This window comes from Mixophyes fleayi, chromosome 11 (genome assembly GCF_038048845.1).
Source record: "Mixophyes fleayi isolate aMixFle1 chromosome 11, aMixFle1.hap1, whole genome shotgun sequence".
Lineage (NCBI taxonomy): Eukaryota > Metazoa > Chordata > Amphibia > Anura > Limnodynastidae > Mixophyes > Mixophyes fleayi.
In genome coordinates this window covers 79,542,939-79,563,288 of record NC_134412.1, presented here as the reverse complement: position 1 = coordinate 79,563,288, position 20,350 = coordinate 79,542,939, and the positions used below count along the sequence as shown (strand labels likewise).

The following is a 20,350-nucleotide window of genomic DNA, read 5'->3' as shown; positions in this document are numbered from 1 at the left end:
ATTAAATTAGACACATGATGGCTGGTGTACTATAAGTAGATAGCTGTGGACACCTCTCATCGTTTACAGATTAAACTGTATTTACGTACCATAAAACACGCTCCCAGTGCAGGACGTACTGTAAGGGTGGTAAACGACTGCATTCATTGATTTTAAAATGTTAGTACAACACAAATGCGGTTTAATCCCTCTAGAGAACTTGACGATTTCTTTTTCTTACTTTATGGATTGCCCTCTGAAATGTGTCAAACAATGACGTACAGTCCTGAGGCCGAGAGGAAATAACCATTTCACCATAAATTGCTCTTTTATCCCACTGGATCCTTCACGCAACCACTGAAAAAACAGTCAACAGTGAGGTACCTTGAGTCAGCAAAACCGAACGGAAACAGAGTCCAGGACACTCTTACCAGAGGATATTTAATGTCCTGCAAGTATGTTGGCCTGAGGTTTCAAATCTCATCTGCAAAATCGCAGTGTTAAAGTGGTACATCTGCTGTGCTAGTCTGCTGTGACTAGTATGTTGTTACTCTGACACCCACTGCCACGAAAGTGCATTATTTTCCATGGCAGGACAGAAGCCCAACGCACCTTTTTATATAACTAACACACTTAGGGCTAGATTTACTGCGGGTTTGAAAAAGTGGGGACGTTGCCTATAGCAACCAATCAGATTCTAGCTTTCATTTATTTAGTACCTTCTACAAAATGACAGCTAGAATCTGATTGGTTGCTATAGGCAACATCCCCACTTTTTCAAACCCGCAGCATAGTAAATCTAGCCCCAAGCCTTTCATTATTTTATTCTTCACATACAGCAACTGGAACATCATAAAAAAAGTAAAAAGAATTTTGCAAAAGTTAGAAAAGAAAGTTGAATGAACGTTGTTGTCGCCAGAATAAAATAAATGAATTACTGACTTGTCATATTTACTATCAAATGAGGCTGGTGAACTTGGTGCGAGTAATGAAAGGTTTGCTATAATGTTTGAGTGCTGATGTTAGACTGGTGTACTTAAAAGGGTTAGTATTCTAGCCTTGGGTTAAATAGAATTTGCTGCTTTTGACAGCAATTGGCCTGAGAGAAATTTGAAAGAGGGGAGATTTTCAGTGCTGGAGTCCGCAGCAATCGATGGGTGAGCCAGAGAAGGTGACACCATGGCTTAAAGCCAATCATATGCTGGGCAGCACGGTGGCTCGGTGGTTAGCACTTCTGTCTCACAGAACGGGAGTCATGAGTTCAATTGCCAACCATAGCCTTATCTGTGTGGAGTTTGTATGTTCTCCCCGTGTTTGTGTGTTTCCTCCGGGTGCTCCGGTTTCCTCCCACACTCCAAAAACATACTAGTAGGTTCATTGGCTCCTATCAAATTGACCCTAGTGTGTGTGTGTGTGTGTGTGTGTGTGTGTGTGTGTGTGTGTGTGTGTGTTAGGGAACTTAGACTGCAAGCTCCAATGGGGCAGGGACTGATGTGAGTGAGTTCTCTGTACAGCGCTGCGGAATTAGTGGCGCTATATAAATAAATGATTATGAGGATGATGATTTACTGCCCTATGTGAAAATGAACACTCCTCAAATTTTAAAACTTATCTTGGCCAATTGTCTAATACAGCAATTTGCATTTAATTTAACAGAGAATCATGTTAGTACCATATTTACTTTTTAGTTTTAAATCTAATGCCATTGTTTATTTTTAAGATAACAGATTGTTTTTACTGTAGTCGTGTTAATACATTAGACACCTCCACACAATGGAGACAAGGTTCTTGGGCTGAACGATCAGACCCCTTGGTGCCCCATTGGAGGGATTGGAATATGATCATATATAATAAGATCAGATGTGGTCATCGTCACACTGAAATTACATTCATCCCAATCGACACCTGATAGATGTGGATGGTGTTCAGAAGCCTTTTCCAGTCCATGTACAGTGTGGATTGTGGCCAATTATGTCTAACTAAGTGATATTTGTGGACAACAGCCATGGCCACTAAAATACAATTAACTCCTTAAAGGCTGCATGGAAAGGTCCTTAAAACACACTTTTATCCAGTATGAAAATATTATAGCTAAAATGACAAACAGAATCCAGGGCTCCTCTCTAGGATATTAAAATGTAAAAAGAATTCAGGTTATAAAGAAGCATTGGTCTAACCATATCTAAAATAGAAAACAGAAGACAACTTAACTTGCAATTTTCAAACGTGAACCATGAAAGTAATATACATTATTGGGTCTTCCAATTTAGCTATTTAATTGGTTACGTTTAATTAAGTATTTGATCCTTCCATCCATCAAAAAGTGCTTATTCAGGACAAAAGGCTCAAATGATAAAGCATAGTGTGTCAGTTTTGCCTGCTCTCTCACATTGCTAGCCTTTTCCATGTGTATGAATCCACCAATATGGAGCCTATAGAGAAGTGTTTCTCAACTCCAGTCCTCGCGCACCACCAACAGCTCATGTTTTGAGGAATTCTGTCTGTGGAAGCAGGTGGGATAATTACTGACCCAAAGTAGACTAAGTCACCTGTGAATGATTAAAGAAATCCTGAAAACATGAGCTGTTGTGGGTGCGTGAGGACTGGAATGGAGAAAAACTGCTAGAGATAATGTCTGTTACCTAGGAGGCCACAAACCAACCACACAAACTCCGAACAGATTGATGCCCAATAGAGAAGTACCTCACTCCAAAGCAGCAGTTTGAAACAGCATGTTATTCCACACTGTCCTGCTGCATGCGTTTTTGGGTGTCCCTGAATAAGCAACTGGATCTGGTCAGCCTAATATCTCACACAACAGCTCATTGGCACTGACAAATATATAATTTGCATGCTCTAGGTATAGGTGAGGAAGACAGAGGGCTGCATAATTCAAATCATTTACTGCCCCTACATCCTTTTGTCCCTACAGTGAAAGGTGGAACGCATCCAAATACTGCAGTATTTAATTTATAATTGATCTAGAGCAGGGGTCAGGGAACTTTTTTGCCTTTGACCCCAAAATATATTTAGATAGGCCGATGTTACCCCCTTGATTTGAAAGGAAGGAAATCATATATTATTAATTATTGGAACTCAAAATGTTATTGAATCTATTCAAAATTTCTTTGAAAGCTTCAACTTCAAAACTTCAGGTTTTGGAGAAATAATGTTGTTTCGTTTTTGATACGAGAGCATCAATATTGGGGCATTTTGATGTCAGAGCAATTTGAATACAGTCTCCAGCGTCCAATCCATTTCTCTGCTTTGTTTTTATGTTCGTTAGAGTGGAAAATCCTTGTTCGCAAAGGTAGGTTGTTGCAAAAGGCAGCAACTTTTTGACTGCCTCCTCATGTGCTATTTTGATGCCTTTGCAGCTGTTGATATCCAAAAATATGACAGATCTGCTTTGTTTTCAAATGCAACACGTGCTTCATTATTGCATCGAAGCTCAAGAAGTGCCTCTGCCAACCCTTGTGGCTCTTCTGTTACAACAGCAAGTTCACATTTAAAGGGGTCTATAATCCAACTGACAGCATGTGAATCGGCAGCATTACCCCCAGGAATTTCATTTTTACCCCATTTGGGGAAATTTACCCCTGTTCCCCGACCACTGATCTAAAGCTACAGTGGGTCTAAGGCATGTGGCTGCATTGGGGCCCCATGGTTAGTGGGGGCCCGGCAATACTGGAGTTACTCAAAGGCCCACGTAGCACTCTCGAGGCCCCCTCTGAGTGGACATCATATTCAGAAGAGGCCCCTCCGTTACTTGTACTGTGCTGTTTCACCTTGTACTGTGCCATTGTTTGTCCTTGTACGGCGCTACGGATACTTTGTGGCGCCCTATAAATAAAAATTAATAATAATAATAAAAAATACAGCGGTATCGCCGATCCTTTCCCAAGTTTTGGGGCACGGCCATGCTCTGTTCCATCTCTGGTCTAGAGTATAAGTCGCTCAACTGATAGAAAGTTATTACACTGATTTATAGAAATGTTCACATATCCACTGCAATAACTTTGGAGTTCCCCAGTGAATATTTCTTTTGTGTAACCATTGCATTTTATTCACGACGATGATGTTGATGAAGATACATTTATCAGTTGTTTAACACGAAGCAGCTTTGCGTGTCTGCAAATAAAACAGTTGATCATTTCAATGTGGACTCTAGAAGAAAAAAAAAAAATTGGTATTCTGCCTGGATTCTCTGGGGTCTGCGTATCACAAAAAAAAAATTGAATATTTACATTATTGACCTCTGGCCAATACACTGAGAACTTGTAAATAGCTGACATTTTTACCTTTTCTTATTGAGTCTGGCGCCCACTTCGCCTCTCAGAATTCTAAGGATGTGTTTGATAAATTGGAAAAAGATTTTTTACTTAAAATCCTATTTGTTACAGAAATAGTGTTTTTTAAATTTGTAGTAATAATACCAAAACATACATTTCTATAATCAAAGGCAAATGTTTGTTATTTGGCCTGAAAGTTTGACATTCTGCTAAAAGAAATCTTTTTAATAAAATATTAATAAATATACGATGGTAAGCAAAACTAATTGTGATGTCTTGTTGTTTATGTATTCTTATTATATATTATAACTTTATTGCTATATTTTATTTTACACAAAAAAAAATTGTCAAACCTATATAGTGAAGTGAAGATGAATCGTCTGTTAGTTCAGCTGTAACAAATTAAATGCAGTACGTGGCTCTTTGGAGAGCATTTAAAATCAGAGTGGGATGATAATTGTGTCCCTGTAGAGCGAAGTATCTTTTATAATGAAAATAGATATTTTGCACGTTTTTTTTCCATCTGGTTAAATATATGTGTTATAGTTGCTTAACTGCTTAGTAGACCCATGCCTACACAATATAGCTTATAATTCACTGGGAACCAGTGGCATTATTAAAGGTACTTATAGTAAATTGATAGGGTGTATTCTCAGGGATATTAGATCAGTCTGCAAAGTAGAGGTTTCCATTGTCTGTAGGCGGAATGTCCGGGAGACTCACGAAATTCGGGTCGGTCTCCCGGACTCCCGGGAGAGCAGGCAAATCTCCCGCATCCCGCTATTCCCGGCCAAAATAGCGCAATTCGCGGTGAAACGTGTAATTTTGGCCCCGCCCTGGCAACAAAACGTCAATTTCACACAGAACCTTTCTGCTCAATTTTATGATCTAGTGTTTGGTGCTTGGGCCACAAGGAGGCAAAGTGACGTATGTTTCAGTATTGATCTCTACAGCAAGTGCACTTAAAGGGGCAATCCATCCACCAAAGAGTGGTAGAAAGGTGGGGATTTCCTGGGTCTGCCATAATTACGTTGGTACAGTACACTTCTCCACAGAGGAGAGGACTATATAAACACTCAGCTGTTTTTAAGTACCATACTTGCCAACTTTACGCTTACAGGAGATCCCACAGTGAGGGAGGGGACAGGATTTGCATAATTTTGGCTCCCCTTCCCCTATTAGAATTTTTGGAATTGATATACCTCCAAAAAGAAGGTGTGGTCTCAAGATAATAAGGGTGTGCACCATTCCCCAGGGGTGTGCCTAGTAAATCTTATGCTTTAGGTCCTCCCCAGCCTTCTATCACTCACCTTAAAACAACATTCTATTGCATGGCACAAAAGATATAAAGACAGTCCTGGAGGTACATTTACTAAACTGCAGGTTTGAGTGGAGATGTTGCCTATAGCAACCAATCATATTCTAGCTTTCATTTTGTAAAATGTACTAAATAAATGATAACTAGAATCTTATTGGTTGCTATAGGCAAGATCTCCACTTTTTCAAACCTGCGGTTTAATAAATATACCCCCTGATGTCCACTCACTCTCATTAATAATTCAAGACATACATGAGGGTAATGGGCAGTAGTTTAGAAGAAAATGTAAAAGATGGAATTATTATTGGGGTGACTCTAAAGTGAAAGTAATTTGGACTTTTCGGTTTACACCATGCGCAGATTCCTGGGCTTCCGCAAACTCTCAAATATAGACATATCTAATGGCGCACCTTAACTCCAAAGTTGCTAGGTGCTGAAAGTGAATGTAGAGCTTCTCTGTGAAAGAACAACTTTGAATTTCTTTCCATACGCTTAGGGAATTGCACTGTGCAGCGAGCAGAAAGCGTGATAAAATAAGCCCAGACCAAACTCCACCCACAAATGGCATATGTGTGTAAAACTCCACCCTCTTTTCTGTTAAATCCCACAACTTTTTGGGTCTCCTAGTCTTGCAAGTCTGTCTACCCTGTCAGTCTGTCTCACAGTCCTGTTAGCCTGTCTAGCCTGTCTCCCAGTCCTGTGAGCGTGTCTATCCTGTCAGTCTGTCTCCCAGTCCTGTGAGCCCGTCTATCCTGTCAGTCTGTCTCCCAGTCCTGTGAATCCGTCTATCCTGTCAGTCTGTCTCCCAGTCCTGTGAGCCAGTCTATCCTGTCCGTCTGTCTCCCAGTCCTGTCTGTCAGTCTGTCCACATTTGTTTCTTTTATGATGCAGAGTGGAAGTCCGCCACCAAACATGGGTATGTGAGTATTTTTTAAGCTATGTCAATTATGTGTTAATCTTATTTAGTAACGAACCTTGGGGGCATACTGCTTCACCTAGTGAAATGAACAATACTGAGGCCCCCATGACATGATTCATTGTGAATCACATATTTTTAACCCCGTCCCCTGTGAGAAAATGATGCAAAATTGACATTACATTGCAGGGGTGAGCCAGAGTGGTGTCATTCAGGGTGCCCTGCCCCCCCCCCCCCCCCCCCGCACTCTCATATCACATCTGGGAGACAAAAAAAGTTGATATGTATGTGTCGTTTGGATAGGACTATGTGAATAGGCAACACTTTGTGACTCATCAGTACTTACTTTATTTTCATAAAGCAATTTGTCTCCATAAAAAGTGTCAGTTTTTTCAAAATCAAGCATTTGGGAACCCCTCTATAGGATCCCTGCGTTTGCCCCTGTTATCACTCTCGGGTGTTGCTAGAGATCGGGAATTGGACGTGTGCGGTAAAATGCCTTTGCAGACAAGCACATTTTTTAGTATCAGTAAATATGCCCCTTTGTTTATAAATCCTTTTGGAAGTGACACTTGTTTAATAAAAAAAAAAAAAATACCATGTAAGCAAAACAATGAAATATTATCTTAGATCGCAATGAGTTGCTATGGGATACTGCATGTGAACTATGACTCTGGTATTAGTGGTAGACTTATCAGGCCTTTTAAAAAGGAAAAGTGGAGGCGTTGCCCATAGCAACCACTCAGATTCTAACCATCATATATCTACTACATTCTAGAAAATAATAGCTAGAATCTGATTGGTTGCTATGGGCAACGCCTCCACTTTTCCTTTTTAGAATGTTTGATATATTTACCCCTTAGTGTCGTGTTTTGTGTCTGCTTACACAATACAAAAGATATCCAATATATTTACAGCTGCTTTAATTCAGGTCCAAAATATTTTTCTATTATATTATTATTATTATTAATAATTATTATCATTATAATTATTATTATTTCAATATGCCCCATCCACAGTAATGTGTTTAGTAAGTATAGCGTCCCTCTGCATTCAGACCTTGGGCAAACCCCCAACAAACTTGCAAGGATTGACTTTCAGACCATTTGTTACCGGTAATAAAGACAGATCCCTTAATCACTTTGCTGATAACCTTTCCTTTCCTCTGCATCCAATTTCCAGTTCTCAGCCCCTCAGCATCCGTCCAACAACTTTCTAATCCTAAGCAGTCACTTCGACTGCACTTCTGTAGAGAGGAACTAAGCCCACTAACCTGAAAATAAAACATTAATATTAAATCCCATGTAAGCATCCTGCGCCAACTCATACACATACGATCAATGAATAATATTTACCGACTGGCGGTAATTGTCCAGTCTAACAGTTTGCCGGCTGCAGGCCTCTTATGTGATTTAAAATCCACCCATAATTTCCATTTCGGTCTCAAATACGGTTATCATTTTAAATTTGGGTTCATCACAGGTTTAAATAGTAAATGAAGTATTGTGAGTTAAAGATTTTGCTTTGACAAAAAAGGGAGATTGTCCTGGGAAAACCAGGAGAAATCCTTAAATGAGTTTTGTGAGGCAGTGACCGGGCATTTCCAGGGGAGTTCCTGGGTTTAAGGGTTGTAAAGATACGTCAACCTATACTTTCAATGGGATTACTTTTGCAAGATCCAGGTATACTTTTATATGGGAAAGTGCAATCAGAGGCATAGTTTTACTAGAGTATTAAAAACAATAAAAAGTAGAGATGTGACACATGAAATGAACTCAGTCCTGTTATCTTCTTAAGCTGGGTACACTCATACTTCAGATGCAATTTGTCTCACGATTGCACCAATGATTGAAAGTCTCGATGAGCATGCCGATAAATGTGTACACACCTACACAAATTACCTTCAGATCTGTCATCTTCATCTCTCATAACCATCTGCTGATAAGATTGTGATACTGTACACACTCTATAGATATCTATCTACACTGCTGCAATATGTTTCTAGCCTAACTCACAGTCATACTTGACAACCATTGCTTTCTCCCCTCTGCTAAGTGTTGCTGTAGTCCCGTCTCCAGTAGAGATTTAGGCAACGGGTGGTAAGACGTGGCTTAACAATGCAAATAGCATCGTTAAGCCATGACTCCACCCGGGATCCATCGAAAGGTCCCTGAAATTCAGAAGCTTCCCAAACATTCCGGGAGATTATGCAGGTATGCTCACAGTTAGCTGTGGAAGTTATTACTAAACATTCAAAAATGGCCACTGAGATGGGCGTGAGCCTCCGTTAGACCAATAAGAAGATGCAAACTCTGTGCTTGCGGCTTAGCGTTGATCCGCGCGGACTGCCCTCCCCCACAGTGTCCCACAGACCGGGCTTTCGGCTGGACTGGGAGACAGAATGAGATGCATGGAGCAGCCCCTGATCCTCCCGTTAGGGGAGCATAAATTAATTAAGAGGCTTATTAGGACCCGGACGATAGGCAGAACTTTAAGGTGACTTTATTTTACAAGAGCACTTCCTAAAAGCACTGAGGCAGTTAAAACTAAATTCTCTTGGGGATTGCATATTTTGTGTTTACTGAATGACCTGGAAAGAGCCTCATCTGGTCGTAGTGATCTACAACAAAATGGCTGCCTCCACTGCGTATAGAGGGGACAGGTAGACTAACAGTGCCAACAATTTGATCCAACTGTGTTTTGCAGCATGCGAGTCTCTGGCTTTACTCTGAATTCTGCTGCAGTAGCTTCTATTTTATATTACTGGGAAGGTTGCCAAGTTTAAAGGGAAACACACATGTCAACACACAGTGCTTATGCGAAAGTGCATGTTGTGCTGAGACGGAGCCTATGTTTATTTTTCCTTTAATTTTTATTTTAGTACTTAAAACAACATCGTCGTCCTTCTGGTAACACTACATAGAAGGAAAAATAATATTCAGCGGCACGCCTCCGTGTGGGCACTTCTAGCCACTCTGTCTGTCTTATTAAATCATTACAAGCAATTTGGTTTTTTATGACTGTTAAAAGCATTAAAATGATTAAATTATTATTATTTCAAACCATCTAATTTAGCCAAACTAACACTGGAACCATTGAGAGTGAATTCTAGATCCCTTATTCTGATTGGGCTCATTCACTCAGTATTACCCCTCCACCTTAGCTGAGTTACGTTCAACTAATACACTTAGATCGGGCCTCAAAAAGGGATCACTGATCCCTATGAGGAGCAGAAGAACCATACACCTTTCCATTCTGGGCATGATAGAGGACAGCTCGAAGCATCTTGTTATACGCTTTGTTCATACTTGAGTACTTTTAAATTCTCTCCCCTGGGAGATCCTGTGTCCTGTGACCACTGCAGGAGGGGATGCATTGCATAGCAGGGGGCGTGGCTTAATGGTGCAACCACATCATTAAGCCCCGCCCCTTCAACAATCTGGGAGAATTCCTACAAATTCGTGAGTCTCCTGGAAATTCCAGAAGAGAAGACAAGTATGACCTTGTTATATGTTGTCTCTGTGTTGTCTCATCCATTCATGTGTTTGGCCCTTAAGCATACTTGCCAACATTTTGGAGGGGAGCACCCGATGCCTGGAGTGTGGGGGGCATGGGTATACCAATCGCGTCACCGTGGCATCAACATAATACAGCGGGTGCAGAAAGACATGATTCATTGGGAATCGTGTCATTAGGCTCCACCCCCACCTCACTTCACCGTGGAAATGGGCAGAATGCGGGAGTGTGCACTGCTCTCCTGGGAGTCCGGAGAACTCCTAGAAATAGGCCGGGAGCGCAGCTGCGGATCCAGAGGGGCGGGGAGGAGATCGGGGCAATCCCCCCCCTTCCCCCTAACAGCACAAGTCCTTTAAATTTGGGTCCAAGATGCCAATCAAAACGTGTGAAAGGGCGGGGCCAATCACAGGTGGTGGGCAGGGTTTTCTGGGGCCAGCCAATCAGAATGAAGAAGGGGCATGACTATGCAAAATCGCCCCCGCCTAAAAATTACATCTAGGTCCGCCCCAGCGGGAGCGTAGGCAACTATAACATACTTGCCCACTCTCCCGGAATGGCGGGAAAACAGGCAATTCTCCCACATCCTACCCACTTTGCGGTGAATCGTGTAATTTTGCAAAATGACACTTTTGCGTCATTGTGTCATCTCCATTCTGGGATCTCCCGATGGGAAGCAGTAAACATTGGCAAGTATGAAATATACCCTTACGATCCTCACAGTTATACAGTCTGCTTTGTACAATAGTAGATTAACTAAATGCAATTAAGAGGCAGAAAAACAACACAGGTCCTGTGTGATACATCTCTGGAGTATTTATTTTTGCATTCTACACTGTATACTGTGCACAGCAAACATTTCAGTACTGCCAGGTGTATACCGGGGAGGAGTGCCCAAAATATAAATAAATAGTTGGATGCTACAGTAACATAACATCTCCGCAAGTGAAAGATCATATATTTTACCTGTAAAGACGTTTGGTGTTACCTCCAACATTTTTTGCCTTATAAGGTTTTAATGTTTAAAACACTCTGAGATAGTAGAATACCACAAAAGTATCCATGGATACCTTTAATATTAACACAAACTGTAAAAGCCTTATAGATGTTCCCAAATAGCAAAATGCATAAGAGATGCCAATTAGCAACATACAAAGCAAATAAACAAATCTACACCCTATGGATCACTTTTTTATATTGCATTTTGGTGCAAAATTTGCACAATATGATGCAATTAGATACTTGTTTTCTTTCATTGTCTAACTTGTATTTGATAAATGAAGACACATCTGACACTTAAATGCAATCTTAGTAAATGTGCAATGCTGGAGCACCAAGCAATTGTCATCAAACACAAAATAATGTACAACTGGTGCAGAACAAATTGTAAACAGCTCATTTTGAAAAAAAAAAAAAAAAATAGAATTGAGTCAGGGTTAAAATTTTCAAGGCCAAAATTTGGCTACGCACTTTAAGATGTGATTGGTGAGCCTGAGCATTGACCAGATCTATAGCCCCATTTGAGTATGGGCAAATTGGGTAGACGGCACATGCTGGTCATGTGAGCCTCAATCGGAAAAGGTTGGTCAATCACTGCACACAGGGGCAGCGAGAGGGGGGGGGGGATTGGTCATGGTGGACAATAATGGTGGGGGGGATGATTGGACTATGGCCCCAGCTAAGCTGGATTAAGGGCCGCGAAACTGACTGCAAGGGCCAATAGCTTTCGCTGTGCATGTAGTCTCGAAGGGAGGCCCCAGAAGATGCTGTACTGGGGCCCTAGATGTGATTGGGGGGCCCACAGGAAGAGATTGTGGTCGTCACAGTTTTTTTCCGTAAACATAAATGTTTATACCACTCAGCCTTCACTGAAGAGCACATACGTAATGATTTGATCTCTCCATATACAGAGAGGCTTTTTTGGGCCATCAATAATTACTATTGGTCCTATTTAGTAACGTTGCACCGGTCGGTGTTACACAAATTAAAACAAACAGACCGAGCAGCAAAAGCACAGTAGTAAAGAAAAAAAAGAAAAGAAAATGAATAAATATTTAAGAAATACAAAATAACCAGCTCTAATGAAGAGGACTGGAAGATCCGAGTCCTCTAGCAGTCTGATCCATGGAGTTTGATCCATAGTTTACGGCTGCAGGTCAGGAGGATGTCAGGTGCTACCCCAAAATATTATAGGGTGGTGGGTAGTATATATAAAGGGTGTAGTCCACAATCGGACAACCCCTTTAATTACAAATAGCGGCATTACTTTTATTAATCTGTGAACACTACAGCACTGTTTATCTTACACTGTAGTCCACTGGAGCTTTCTTACCTTGTGTCACAACTTTGCCAAAAACAGGCAATGTGTCAAGTGTAGAGCAGTTCCACCTCCGATTCCTAAACTGATACTGGCATTCTTCAATGGCCAGCTGAGCCCCTCTCCGTACAGAATCCATGACTTCCAGATTCCTCTTGCACATCTGCACCTGGCGTTGAATTAATCCCTTTAGCTTCTCGCAAGTTTCCTCCTCTGAAATGCTGCCTACTGAGGACAGTTTTGCAAGGTACCTGCAAGAGAAACATAATAACACAAATGTATGTCTCGTGGTAAAGCAATTAGAAGACATCAGCGTTGTTTCATAGGTTTGCTACTTTGTCCGGATACACAACAAGGCAAAGAGCTTGTTTACATAAAATGTCAATAGCCTAAATAAATGTGATAATGCACCCGAGATAAAAGAATATCAGTCACAGAGGAGGTCAAGGGGTTTCATACAGGTCAAAGAACTGCACAAATTGGGACATTATGGTTTAAATATATAAGTTTATAGGTAAAGAAAGAAATCAGTTAAGTAATTTTATTGTCACTTTACTAAATTTTGTTTTAGTTTACTTATTATTTTTAAATTTTTTATATACATACATATATACATATATATATATACACACATATCTATATATATACATATATATATATACACATATATATATATATACACATATCATATATATATATATATATATATATATATCTATCTACTATATAAATGCCTAGTGGTGTGTGTGAAAAAAAAAAACAAGCTGCAGCGCCACCTGCTGGGCAGAGTTATACACTGACCTATTTCTTGAAGGAGAAGTGACAGTTGGGAGTGGTTGGTGGTTGCCGGGGGTGACAGTGGGGAGTTTTTAACACCTTAAGTAGCTTGATGCTTGATGAAGGATGTGACGATGAAGATGAAGGATGAGGTGATGGAGAAGAATGATGAGGTGGTGACATGTGGACAAAACCACGTTAAAAAAGGGCGCTTACGTCGGGAAGTAACGCTCTTCCCCTGAGGAGGCCTGGGCTAGGCCCAAATGCATGACAAGAACCTTTTTAACACCTTAAGTAGCTTGATTTGACTAGAATGCATGAGTATCATGCACAGGTTAACATATATGTATATATATATATATATATATATATATATATATATATATATATATATATATATATATATATACACACACACTCACACACACACTCACACACATATATATGTATATATATATATTTATTTATTTTTAAATGGCAGAAAGAAGAGGTTGTTTTCACAGCTCTGTTTTGTGAGAGAACTTTGACCATGACAGGCAGCTGTATGGGGCAGGGGCTAAGGCCATTTTGTCGCGGGGGGGGGAGCGGGGCCAAAATGACGCGATTCCCCGCAAATTGCATCATTTTGCCCATCAAATAGCAGTATGCGAGATACTTGCCTGCTCTCCCGGGAGACCTAGCCGAATTTCAGGAGTCTCCCGGACATTCTGGGAGAGTTGGCAAGTATGGTGGTGACCAGCCATGTTAGAACCAAAGCAGAGGGCATTGTGGGCTGTGTAATCTCTGTCTGAGGTAACTAATATGGAGATAGATAGGAATTAACTTATTGGTCACAGTGCATGAACAAGGGTAAGATATAACGGTGTGTATATTTGTCACTCTCTGCTATGGATGAGGTATACCCTAAAACAGACACCATAGTAATTAATATGATTATCTTAATTGTCTAGTGATGTCAAGGAGACACAGGAGTTTTATAAGTATTCACATAAGATATATTATACATGTGTTCAATGTAAATACCAGTTGTGACAAAAAATCATCAACATATGACATAAGTACAAAACAGGAACACATAATACCCAATATACCTCCTATTACTATCCACATATGAATTAATATACTGGATATTCTAGCCCAAAACAAGATTATATTATTCTGACATCCTGTACTTTAATGTAATAATCATCAGCTGCTACTTTAATAAATAATACTAATAATAATAATATTTATAGAATCTAATGGAACAGATCAGGGAGATAGTCAAGCATTAAAATACAATATCTCACAAAGTTGGAGCTGCCCTTGGTGTATTCACCAAGAACGGTTCTGTGAGTAGAACGGGGTATATTCTCTCTACGTTTGCTAAATTCATCTGAGGGGAGCCACTAAAATGTGCAGCACCTGTCTGCCTCCTAAAAAAAGGCCTTTGTCACTGACTTCAAAGTGATCTGCACCAATGCTAGAGTTTACAAACCAATTCCTCTCCTCACATCTCTATTTACATAATTAGCCAATCAGAATTCCTCCTCAGGACATGACTCCTCCCCCATGTCAGAGCAACAACTAGTACATTCTCTTCACCAAATATTGCTGTTATCACTCATTCCCTTTAAAATGTACCCATTCCCTACCCATCATCAGCTATTTATATAGCACCACTAATTCCGCAGAGCTGTACAGAGAACTCACTCACATCAGTCCCTGCCCCATTGGAGCTTACAGTCTAAATTCCGTAACAGACATACACACAGACCGAGAGAGACTAAGGGGTATATTTACTAAACTGCAGGTTTGAAAAAGGGGAGATGTTGCCTATAGCAACCAATCAGATTCTAGCTGTCATTTTGTAGAATGTACTAAACAAATGACAGCTAGAATCTGATTGGTTGCTATAGACAGTTTAGCAAATCCAGCCCTAAGTTTAATTTAATAGCAGCCAATTAACCTACTCGTATGTTTTTGGAGGGTGGGAGGAAACTAGAGCACATAGATAAGGAACTGAACTCATGACCCCAGTGCTGTGAGGCAGAAGTGCTAACCACTGAGCCACCATGCTGCTCACAGAGTAAATGGCAAATCTGTGGTTTGATCCACCAAGAATGCACCCAATCAATTCACTCGGAACATTCGACACCAGTGAGTTATAAAAGCACTTTGTCTCATGTCTTGGTGGTGTCACTAATTCCGGGTGAATTGATAGGTAGATATTGGTTACGCCTATAAAAATGGCTGCCTCCTCTGCGTCTTGGCGACAGATAATTGCAATTTGTCAAATGAAGACTTCTTGTCTATCTATGATGCACTAATATATATATATAAAACAAAGACTTGCATTGCAGCCCAGATCAAATGTTAATTAAACCACAATGGATGTTTTCATTCTCTGATAACAGCCTGTGGGATACAAGATGGGCAGTGAACTTGCAGCTATGTCAGATAGAGCTGCGATGACAGACTGTTTCAGTGTGTTCTCTTCTCTCTAGCAGATTTGCAGGATGTTCTGGCAACACATGAGTAAATTATTTACAATTACATATTCGGCCTGTTTAAAAACTATGGGCATGTTTCATTACAGAGAACGGACAATGTGCAGAGTGTGAGAAAGAAAATGTGAATGTATTTTAAAGAGAACGTTATTGGCTTTAAGGATCTGCAGGCGCTTGGCCTCAAGAGCTTACAATCAAAAAATATTTTCGCGCTGGAAACACTTCCCCCTCTTGTAAATGTAATCTTGGCTGCCTGACAACCCATCTGTCTCCCGCTCAGCGATCAATCGTCTTCATACTGACATATCTTGCAGGAAGTTTGGCCAGTGAACCGCCCTGGTGCTTACAACTCGGCAGCTTTGTCCTCTGCCTCGCTGATACTGTGGAGATGTGCATTCCATACTCCGAATCTATCTTGTCAGAAATCCTGATTACTGCTGTATCCAAGTACTACTAGGAAAAGCCAGAGGTCTCCGGAGTCAGCCAAAATAAGCAGAAAATAGTTGTGTGTGCCAACTCACAGCTGCCATCCCATCCTCTCGGCTCCTGCTGTTTTGTAATCACTTACAAACATCTCCTGTTAAAAACCAAAAAACTTCTGTAATCCTAATTTCAGACCCGTACGGCGGCATGGCCTGCAAAAACAATCAAAAAAGTCAAGCAGTAGTATTTTGTAATAGGGCAGCACGGTGGCCTAGCGGTTAGCACTTCTGCCTCACAGCACTGGGGTCATGAGTTCAATTCCCGACCCTCGCCTTATCTGTGTGAAGTTTTGTATGTTCTCCCCGTGTTTGCGTGGGTTTCCTCCGGGTGCTCTGCTTTCCTCTCACGCTCCAAAAACATACTGGTAGGTTAATTGGCTGCTATCAAAATTGACCCTTGTCTCTTCCATATTCACACCCAATGGTGCCAGTAAGCTCTTAACAAGAGGTAACACAAGCCTTGGGGTGATGGACTTACGGTATAATCCAATTTAGGGAGATATTATTGCTGTTTATTGCAATTACTTGATTTGGAGTCGATATAGAAAATATTATGAGCATTTTGTAATGTGATCAGGCACAGTAAGATTTTGCTAACTGGGGGGCCCATGATACTTATTTTTTTTAATTTTATATTTTTATTTCTTTTTAGCTAATTAGAATATGACATACTTGTAAACTTCAGCAAGCTGTGATGCGGGAGATCGGGGAAAGGTGGGCGCGTGGGGACGGGGCTCGGCAATTCGCCTCATTATGGCCCCGCCCCCCTAGATTGACATCACATTTGTAAGCCTAGTACAACACTTAACTAAAGAAATGGACAGTAACCGGGAGGTTGGCCTGCTCTCCCGGGGGGACTCCCAGGAACTCGGACACTTCGGGAGAATAGGCAACTTTGGAATATGGCCTTGTGTCTTTGCACTGTGCCAGGCAGATAGCATGGCCTAAGTTAGTTACGTCTATTGGAAGATGAATTTCTGTGCACAATCACAAACATCACTATCTGTATCTGCAACCCGAGCAGTGATAATAAAACAGCAATCGTGGCTCTTCTCTTTCATACCCTTTTCTTTATTCATTATTAAGCCATTCACTTTTGTAAATCTGCAATATTGCTTTTTTTTTTTCCAACCTCAAACTCACCAGGGTCTGATTTAGAGTTGAGCACAAGTACATTTGCACCACGTAAAAATGCAACTAGCGTGAAATTTGTTGCACTGGGCATGCATACAACTGCCACCCATCTGTTGAGATGAGCGTATCTTATATTTGTAAGCACTTGCCCTTGGAGGCGGGACAGGGGTAGTCACATGTCAGTTCAGTACAGCTGGGTAGTGTAGACAGCGGTCAACCTGGTGCAAGTTTCTGAGTTGACGATGATGATGGTCACATTTTTTATGACGTACCAATAAATGCTAAATTTAAAGCTGTACGCACTTTTCCTGCAACTCGAAATAAAAGCCGCAGACACGTAAATGTATGGGCGCATTTTTGCAATAGTTGCAATTATCAGTTTAACTCTAAATCAGGCCCTGAGTGTCTGACACAATCACAACCAATATAATAAACCAATGTACATAGTCTGTAACATTTCACAGTACTCTCCAAGAACACAATGCTTCTGAGCTGACACACTCATGCAGGTTATACACGGTACTGTCTTGGAGAAACTGGGAGCACTACAACACCATAGTTGCCGTACTCTCCTTGAATGTCCGGGAGACTCCCGAATTTTTGGGAGTTCTCACAGACTCCCGGGAGAGTAGGGCAACCTCCCGGGTCCAGCTCACCTCGTTTGTGAAGTGGGTGGGGCTAAAAGCCTCATCCTGGCCCGGCCCCACCCACCGATAGGCTGAAATGGGCAAAGATTGACAAGGGGCGTGGCATAATGGCACATTTCACGTGGCCATGGCCCCAATATGGAGCCCCCTCCCGGACAGCTGGCTGCAAAAGTTGGTAAGTATGTACAACACCCACAATGCCATGTTTACTGCAGGTGACAAAAGTGTACGTCTTGCATTTAAAATAATCATTTAAAATAACATTAACTTCTAAAGCCTAGAGAATAAAAATATATGGTAAGAACTGGATCTAAGGAGCAGAATAGTGGACATTTGGTTGTATAGTGGGTCATTATTGGAATGATACTATAAGGATCACGAGTAAAAAATGCTTTGTTAAATAATAACATAAAACTGGACGTACAGATGGTATAGAGGGATGGACAGATATAAAAATTAAAATAATTCATTATACAGCTGGAAAGATATAGGAGGACTTATTTTGTATTGTTATTTTGAAGTTGCCAAACTCAGCAGAGAATCGACACAACGAAGGAGAGACAACGTTGCAGACCCGTGGGCCAAGATTTGTGAGTATTCGTGGAAATATAAGACCATGGAGCTCTCTTGTGGACAACCAGAACACTCGACACACACAAAACATACACACCAAACAGACATGAACTGCAAACATGCAGCACACACAACATCTAGCTCATCCCCGGCGGTTTAATTTGAGTCAACGGCCTCGAACCAAGAAGAATTCATGGCCGGTAATCTTGTCTAGCTTCACGACATCAACATAAATGAAGTCTCGCCTTGTGAAATACACAGGTCAAGAGTGCGTAATAATGCCTACAGGGACATTGGCCTAGGTCCAAATAGGCAGTAGGAAATATAAACTCCCTTGTATTTGTTGTGCAAAATAGATTAATAGGAACCATCACCTGCCTAAGGGAATTATCCAGGCATTCCTGCCTGCGGAATTCCAAACCGTTTGAATTGCATTGACAAGATCTGAGAGGTGGCATATGGGTGAATTTAAATAACCTCTATCCTCCCGTATAGCCGGCGCTTTTCTCCATATCACCCCATAATCTGAAATAAAATATTGTGTCAGTTTAATAAGCAAGTAAGATGTACAAACCACTCTACACTCTTTATCTGTTGAATGGCCTCAGGATTGAAATACAAGCATTGCCTATGACTAGTCTTCCTTCAGTGTGAACATAAGGATCTATACAGTTCCATCATTCATTTTTTTTTTTTTTGCTGTTGAGGCTAAACTATAAATTATGCGTTAAGCTGACTAAATTCCTTTTCTTGAATTATAGACAAACCTCCAGCAATCTCAGGACTTCCAGGCTGCAATTTACAGCCCCATGCATATTAGACTTTCCTCCGTGTCAGCTCGGTGGACAGAGTTTCCACATTTCAGTCATGCCCACAAAAGATTTAAAGGCCTCAAATATTTTAAACTTCCTTTCCACAGCTATCCAGAAATCCTACTTATCTTCTGTATATCTTTGAGATTCCCCTGCTCTAACACTTCTGCTCAACCTGTTTTCTGCTACCGACACCAGGGGATGGGTTTACCATCTGTTGGAGACTCCCAAATAAGGATACTCCAACCACTTCATATTATTGATCAAGTTACGTCCCCTGAAATTCAGCCCTGGGTCAGGAGATATCCTGTACCAGCTAAATCAAGATTATTGATAAAGTTACCAGTTACTAAATTCAGCCCAAATCCAACATGCTGTATGCCACTTTGCAGCCCTGTAACCATGGAATAGTTTTCATTTTTGCAAATCTGAATAAAAAAAATAAATAATCCTTTATATTCCTACTAAGAAAGAATCATCGCTGTAATTTAAAACAAAACAAAACATAGATCTTTTCAAACCTTCGGGAGAGTTCTATAACAAAAGGTCCATGTTTTTTTTTTCTTTATTAAGAGTGCTTTAATGCCATTAAAATGCTGATGTTGTACCATATAGCAATCTGGATATTTGTACATTTATTGAGGCAACTTATTACAGTGAATGCATTACTTACTGGGTACACAGACCTCACAATGGTCCAGATTTTGGAGGGGCACCCCGATTCGCAGACCGCAAAAGGGACGGGGATTAACAGGAAAGTGGGTGGAGTCTTGACCAAATTTGTCCTTTTGTGGACGGCGTTTGGTCGGAATGGGTTGAAGCTTATTTTGTGCCGTTTTCGGGATTCTAAATTATCATCATCATCATCATCATTTATTTATATAGCGCCAACATATTCCGAGGCACTTTACAATTGGGGACAAACATAGTAAAATAATAAACAAACTAGGTAAAACAGACAAAGAGGTGGGGAGGTCCAGCTCGCAAGCTTACAATCTATGGCACAATGGGAGTTTGACACATGAGGTTAAGTCTACATTTAGCATTTAGGCCCAGCCAGACTGTAAAGGTAAAAGTGACTCATAAGCTAAATGATCCTTT

General features: G+C 40.8%; 1 protein-coding gene across 3 annotated transcripts in view; it reads right to left on the bottom strand.

The window, feature by feature from the left end:
- Window positions 1–20,350, bottom strand: part of WNT4 (Wnt family member 4) — a 56,549-nt gene that overhangs the window by 14,324 nt on the left and 21,875 nt on the right. For all 3 annotated transcript variants that reach the window (XR_012679800.1, XR_012679799.1, XM_075189884.1), the window contains exon 2: window positions 12,351–12,586. Coding sequence is in view for 1 of the 3 variants with exons in the window: in XM_075189884.1 (XP_075045985.1) it covers window positions 12,351–12,586 (236 nt within the window). In the remaining 2 variants the exon portion in view is untranslated. The remainder of the gene's footprint in view (window positions 1–12,350; window positions 12,587–20,350) is intronic.